A 7,231-nucleotide genomic window follows, 5' to 3' on the forward strand; every position below is an offset into this window, starting at 1 on the left:
AGTGGAGAATAGGGTGTTCTTTGAATCTACCCCAACAATAGACTTCAGATGTTGAGAGGACATGCCCATAACACCTTCTTCTTGAAGTATGATATGGTTCATATTTCAATTTTGTCATCCTCCCTTTCAACCTTGATATTTCAAAAGATTATGTTTTGGACTCTTGCTCTTATGTTGCCCCGTATTATTTAACTTTGTAAAATGGTAGATAAGACTGATCTCCCATGTGATTAAAATTTTTTGTTGACCTTTTTTTTCTCTGTTGACCTAGCATGAATTTGCTCTTTATAATGTACATTGCAGAGGGCATCTTCACCATATTGAATAAAAGAAATATAAGCGCAAATTGACTTTGTGAAGATCTTGACCCTTCCTTGGATACTACTCAAAGTCCAAGAAAGTTGATGACTTTTAAGATCATGGACACGAGAATGACAAGGTTGTATCTTTCTTTGGCAAATTGTGAGCCTTTATTAGAAAAACTTTTTTTTCCCAAAAGAGTTGTGAAGAATTTCATATTTTGAATTCTCTGTGACATGATCTAGACAATTTATTTCAATATGGTTGTTTGTTACTTTCAATTTTGATGAACCAAAACTTTTCACAACATCAACATACTCCTCGTCTCCTTCCTACATAAGAATTTCAAACACTTGTTCACCCTCGAAACTGGTAACCTCAATGGTTGATTCAGGTATAACTAAAGCTTCTTCTTCAAGAACTTGGGCAGGACCTTCCTCTGTTTTTGTTATAACCACAACTTTAATGGATGACCCAAGTATAATATTTTTTTTTAGGACTTAGTAGAACATTCCTCTTTCTCCTTGACCCGAGTCTCATATTGGTGGGTCTTAGTGCAAGTTAATTAAGGCGATTTAGACAATTATGAGACTTCTTTCTAATAAGAAAAATCAATATAAGTCCATTGAATTATAATGAAGTTTGTCAACATTGGTTGGGCTTTGCTAATATTGTTGACTACCTCATTTTGAATGAAACTTAGTTCATCTTGAGCTTCCTTACTTTTCAAGACTGACTTACCTTTATCAATGTATCCTAGATTATGTATTTGAGAGGGATACACTTTTCACGTCATGACCCAATGTTTGATGGTATTTACAATACTTTGTTTGATCATTTTCCTTTATTTGAAGATGCTTTGGAGGTTTAGGCAATTTGAGGTCATAGCTTTGCACTAACGCCCTAAGATAAGGTAGGGTGTTAGTGCAACAATATTTCTCTAGTGTGGTTCTAGATGGTGAAATAAGGATGGTAAGCCCTTATTTATAGAGTTTAAGATGAATTTTGAATCTTGGATCTTAATCAAAGATGTAGTTCTTATAAGACTTTGGACATAAATATCCAGATCTAGCTACTGCACAGTCATTATGATTTGATTAACTTCAGGCTCCCTAAGTTGTGTGGCTTATCCTAAAGGTTTTTCAATAAATGGGCAAAATAAGTTTAAGGCGGACTAGGTTGGCATGTTTTGATTAAGTAAAGGCTTAATCGCAAATTTTTAATGGTTTTTGAAAGTAGGATAGGCTTTATCCTTGTTTCCATGGGTAACTTTATATCTAACAACAAGGTAGAAATTTGTTTAACGATAAGTCAAAAGTGTCGGATGACAAGTGGCTTGTCTAACGACGTCATGGATTATAACCCTTGTCTGATGACAATATGGGTGGTCAAATGACAAGTCAAAAGTCTTCGACAATTAGTTAAAAAAACTAAATTTGGTTATTTTAGTGGTCAAAATCACACTTTAAGTGGGCCCTATCTTAAAAGATAGGTTTTCGATAAAAAAAAGTCTAACTTATTTTTTCTATAACTTTCTATTTTGATTTCATATTGACATAATTTTTATTACTTTTGAAAACTAAGACACTCTAGTTTCAACTCTCTTTTGGACAAAAATATTGAGAATGTCATTTTGAAGGTCAAAAATATACTTAAACAAAGGTCTGCCTTACTAAGACCCCAAACACTTGGCTTTTTTAGTCAAAAATAGAGTGTCTACACCTGGCGAGCTGGATGGTGGCCAAAAAATGGCCAGCCATCAAGGTTTAAAAAAAAAAGAACCTAAATCCAGCCGGAAGATGGTTAAAACAGGGCCGCCCGAAGAGGGCGGTGCTAGTCCGGCCATCTTCCTGCTGGAAATGGCCAATTTCCAAAAGGCAAGATGGAAGGGCATTGAGAGAAGGGTGGGTGGGTTGGAGACCCCCACCCCTTGTAAATTCAGTTAAGTTGAAAAAAACTGAAGCGGGGGGGGGGGGGGAGGTGCAGGTTTTTACAAACTTGGTTTTGAACCAAACCCAGGTTTGTAAAAACTTGGTTTCGTGTCATCCAAATAGACACAAAACCAGGTTTTGGGCAAAAAACCTGGTTTTTACTGAGTATAAATAACCAAGTTGAGCTTTAGTTGGGGCAGCAGCTTCCATATGTGTTATAAACGACTATTTGAGTATAAAAAGATGGGTCAAGTATAAATCAGTTAAAATAAGGGCCACCAGAATAAGTTAACTGGAAACATGAATCAGAGTAAGACAACTCTAAAGTCAGGAAGAAAAGGTGGTGTGGGGAGGCCTTGTGGGCACGTAACAATTATCATAGGCAAGCTGGGGTTACGGAGACCCCATACCATTGGGATTTGATCTTGCAACGTTTCAACACAAGGTGACTTGCACTAACAGCTTCTATTGGTGACATAACGAGAGTCGCGGCACTGGTTTACTCGACCCGCTTAGACCGCTTTGCTCTCGCGCGTTTATGGCGTTCGGGCCGGGTCGAATCTCCCGCACCTCTTTCCCGCTCGTTCACTCGTAGGCGTAGGTACTTCATTAGATCTGGACCGTCCATCTTTAAGCGCACCCTGAACATAAACCCTAGGACGTTTTGCAACGCCAGAGCACTGGAGGGAGGAGACGCTCGCGGGGAGAGGGAGAGGAGTTGCAGAATCGTTGCTGAGCCAAAATGGTGCGTCTCTCTCTCTCTCTCTCTCTCTCTCTCTCTCTCTCTCTCTCTCTCTCTCTCTCTCTCTCTCTCTCTCCTTTCGCAGCATCGATAACCCCTAGCTCAAAGACTAGGGGTTTAGGTTCGATCTGACGATCTGATCGAAACAATGCTTGATTGATTTAAGCTACACGACTTTTGAGTTCGGTTTCATCACAAAGAATCCTAGCTCAAAACTACGTGTTTAAGTTCGATTTCGGCAAAAAAAGAAAAACCCTAGAATAAAAGCTTTACAGTTTTGTGTTTGGTCTCTCCCTAGCTCAAAACTGGGATTGAAATCTCGGATGCTTAAGGATCTCTCCTTTCTTGGTTTAATATGTAACCCCGTTTTTTTTAGCCGAGGTCGATTTGGTGTTCTTGCGATCTGAGATGATCGTGATTTTTGTTGTTTTTCAATGATTGCTTGCTGGTGCGTTAGTTGTTGCGGCGTGGACAAATATGAGACTTGTTAGAGATTCAAGGTTTAGGATGTGAGAAAATTCTTTTGTCCTTATTTTCTTAAATTTTCACACACACACACACACATGCCTGTCATGGTGTTATTATTCGATAATTTCTATCTAGTGGTTGAGTTGTTGTCTGATTGAATTGTATTGCATTCTGAATTAGTTATTGTATCAATAAGAAAGCTTTTCTGATTGATTATTTTTTTGTTTGCCTCTACATTTCTGGTTTATCCTGTTCTTTTTGGTTCCTTTTTAAAGTTTAATTTCTCCCAAACATATTGGTGTCTTCTTTCTTTCTTTGTTTATTTTGTTTTGTTTTTTGGTGGGGTGATGTTGCGGTTGAAGGGGGAAGCGTGGCTCTGGGGATGTTTTGTGATGAAGGGGAGGAGATTAGGTCTAATTACTGAGCATGGCATGCCGGACAGTTTGATATTTGTGTTATGTATTTTTGGATGGTTAATGAAAATAGGTCTCGCCCAGATCTGATTGGTACATCCCACTTGATCCTTCCATTGGCTTGGTATTATTTCTCATATAGTTGATCTATCATTTGCTTTAAATAAAAGCATTCGCGGCGACCGTACAGTTACATGCCTCTGCCACCAAACCGTTTTGAAGTTTCTTGTAAGCAACTCGCGATCAAATACCGTTCGTTTCTTATGATTTGTAAAGGCATCATATGTACAGTGTTAAACTTGGAGGGGATTTGATCTGCACTGCTGGAAGCTATGTTTTTGTGCTTGTCTTCTGTCAACAGCCTAGTAACTGGAACCATGGATGGAAGACTTCATGACTGAGGAATGTTCCATATATCAATATTGACATTCTTATAAGACCAAAAATTGGTAACATGACCTTTTACAATGACTAGGAAGTAACGTGAAATGCTTTCATGTTTCTATAAGTTTGGCCCCAACTTCACTTAAACTCTATTGCTCAATGCCAAGCTTGAGCACTGTGAAGCAAATGGTTCAAACTCAAGCTAGGCTTGAACCTTCTATAGCAAATCATTTAAGCTCAGGCTTTTGATGTGAAGTCCCGCCCAGCGACCTCCTCAGAAAGAGGTGATACAAGAAATGTTTTGATTCATTATCTCTTCACAGTTTCTCCTATTCCCCTATTTATTTGAACAATGTGCAGTTTCTCCTATTCCCCTATTTCTTTGAACTAGGTGAAACTCCAGTGCACCTAGCTTATGTTGAAAATAAAGGACCGGGGATGACTATGATAGGCTGTTGATTTAATATTTTTGAGTTAAGTGGCACAATGTGCATTTTGACCTTAGGAAGTGGTTAGTTTCAATTGAAATGCTCTTTTCAATATGTAGAACCTGATGTACTAAAAAAGATTAGAACAACTCATGGCATTACTGAGGGTACCAGAAGTACATGTACCACGTCTTTGTGATGTTGATTATTTTTCTTTTTCTTTTTCTTTTTCTTTTGTTATTTGACTTTCCTAAGTGAAAATGAGTTGAAGTCTAATTTTTCTTTTGAAATTCTGTTTTCTGCTTTAGGCACGAGGTTTGAAGAAACATTTGAAGAGGCTCAATGCTCCCAAACATTGGATGCTTGACAAATTGGGAGGAGCATTTGTAAGTATCTCCCCGGCCCATCTTCTGCTACTTTTCTGAAATCCTTTGATTTAGCTTCTTGACCTATATATTCAGTTTCTGATTAACTTTTGTTTTTCTGTAGGCACCCAAACCATCTTCTGGGCCACACAAGAGTCGCGAATGTTTGCCATTGATACTGATCATAAGGAACAAGCTAAAATATGCTTTGACATATCGTGATGTTGTCTCAATCCTGATGCAGCGTCTTGTGACTGTGGATGGAAAAGTACGAACTGATCAAAAGTATCCTTGTGGATTTATGGGTACGGTTTATTACCTCAGCTATTTTTGGTAGGATGGGTGTAATTTTAATTTGTACTTGTTAATTAATTGGACAGATAGGAACTAAGCTTTTCTGTGTGTTGGTTACAGACGTTGTATCCATTCCAAAAGTAAATGAGAACTACCGACTCCTTTATGATACAAAGGGTCGTTTTCGCTTACAATCTATAAAGGATGAAGAGGCAAAGGTATCTATTTCTTTGTGATAATTCAGTTTGCATCTACTGCTCTCTACTGATGTTACAATAATGATATTATAGTGTTTAATATATGTGACATGAAGCACATTGCAAAAATGAGAACAAGTGTCACTTGAAATGAATTGTGTTTTTCTTGTCAGAGTTGATCTTGTGAATTTGAACTAAAATATTACATCCTTTCTTTGAAACATGGGAAGTGAAATTTAAGTCCTAGCAGGTTTCCTTGTTCTTTTCATGTAATTAATTTGCAATGTATCTGTCATCTAATAGCAGATTTTCTCCACCTATTTAGCCATCTGAAGCACTTAATTCTGTATTTGCAGTTCAAGCTTTGCAAAGTCAGATCTGTGCAGTTTGGACAAAAGGGCATCCCGTATCTGAACACCTACGATGGCCGAACTATTCGATATCCCGATCCACTTATTAAAGCTAATGACACCATTAAACTGGACATTGAAACAAACAAAATAGTTGACTTTATTAAGTTTGATGTTGGAAATGTTGTGATGGTGACGGGTGGTAGAAATCGTGGTCGGATTGGTGTGATCAAGAACCGTGAAAAACATAAGGGGAGCTTTGAAATTATCCACGTTCAAGATGCAGCAGGACATGAATTTGCCACAAGACTTGGCAACGTTTTCACAATAGGGAAGGGAACCAAACCCTGGGTGTCTTTGCCCAAAGGAAAGGGTATCAAGCTCTCAATCATTGAGGAAGCCAGAAAAAGGAACGCCGCTGCAGTGGCTGCAGCTTAAGTGTCCTCAGGTAAGCACATCAAGCACTCTTGACAGTTTTGTTATCCATTTGCCTTCTTTGAAGAGCGGTGTTTTGTAAGACGTTTCTTAGTTTCTGTTTTTTCTTGAAGATTTGTCATTGAGGATTCTGATTTTGTAATTAGGGACATGATTCGAGTTCGAATGTGTTTAAATCTTTAATGACTTTTATGTTGATTAGTCCAACTTGATTCTGTTTCATGCCTTTCTAAATTTGTACGTAGTTACTGTATTTTCTGTTCACTTTTATGTTTGCATATATCAGGTTTGTGATATCCATTCTATGTTCGTTTCTGTTAATTCCCTTTTAGCTTTCTTTATGATCTTGTCTATATTACTCCACGTTATTGTGGTTTTGTTCTAGAAGAAAATAGCTCCCCCCTATTGATGATCGAAAGGCATAGACAAGCGAGACCGGATTCACCTTCATGTTCATAATTGACAGACAAGTGCAAGGGCTACCTATGATCCTAGGCCGTGTTTGAAAGCCTCATGTCTCATATATGTGGGCGACTTGCCCTCGGCTTTGAGAATGGCTTCCACCCCATGGTTACCAGGATACAAAATTGATACAGAAAGTGATGCAGTGTTAAAAACTAGTAAGAAGCTTGAAGCTGGATTCATTTGGAAGCAATTGTGGAAGTATGAGAAGGGAAGTAGGAAACATGTAAAAAACAAGTGGGAATCCAATGGATACTGAAGGAAAAGCAAGTGGAAAGTAAAAAAATGATAAAATTAACATAAAAAACACAAAAAATAAGGAACAATCTAAGGGGGGAGGCAAAAGGAAAGCAAGAGGGAAACTAATTAGGAAGAGAAAAAGAAGCTACAATATAGGAGACATGCTCCCCATAAACGAGAAGCCAGTTTTCCCATTCTTCTCCCTTTTTGAAAGCTTGCACT

At 38.0% G+C, this 7,231-nt stretch overlaps 1 protein-coding gene across 1 annotated transcript; it reads left to right on the forward strand.

Annotated features, from left to right (window-relative positions):
* The first annotated feature begins 2,897 nt into the window (after nt 1-2,897).
* LOC149837121 (small ribosomal subunit protein eS4) lies at nt 2,898-6,514 on the forward strand. Its single transcript, XM_090005832.1, has 5 exons — nt 2,898-2,976; nt 4,975-5,052; nt 5,156-5,336; nt 5,446-5,543; nt 5,879-6,514. The coding sequence occupies exons 1-5, from the start codon at nt 2,974-2,976 to the stop codon at nt 6,308-6,310; spliced, it is 792 nt and encodes a 263-aa protein (XP_089861958.1). The 5' UTR covers nt 2,898-2,973; the 3' UTR covers nt 6,311-6,514.
* Nucleotides 6,515-7,231: the final 717 nt, after the last annotated feature.

This window comes from Nuphar pumila, chromosome 5, assembly GCF_984573655.1.
Source record: "Nuphar pumila chromosome 5, dmNupPumi1.hap1.1, whole genome shotgun sequence".
Taxonomy (NCBI): domain Eukaryota; kingdom Viridiplantae; phylum Streptophyta; class Magnoliopsida; order Nymphaeales; family Nymphaeaceae; genus Nuphar; species Nuphar pumila.

Bases quoted from the DNA above. Each gene is read 5' to 3' on its own strand.
- LOC149837121 (XM_090005832.1), top strand. The intron at 5,053-5,155 runs GTAAGTATCTCC...GTTTTTCTGTAG, and splicing joins ACAAATTGGGAGGAGCATTT to GCACCCAAACCATCTTCTGG. The intron at 5,544-5,878 runs GTATCTATTTCT...CTGTATTTGCAG, and splicing joins TAAAGGATGAAGAGGCAAAG to TTCAAGCTTTGCAAAGTCAG.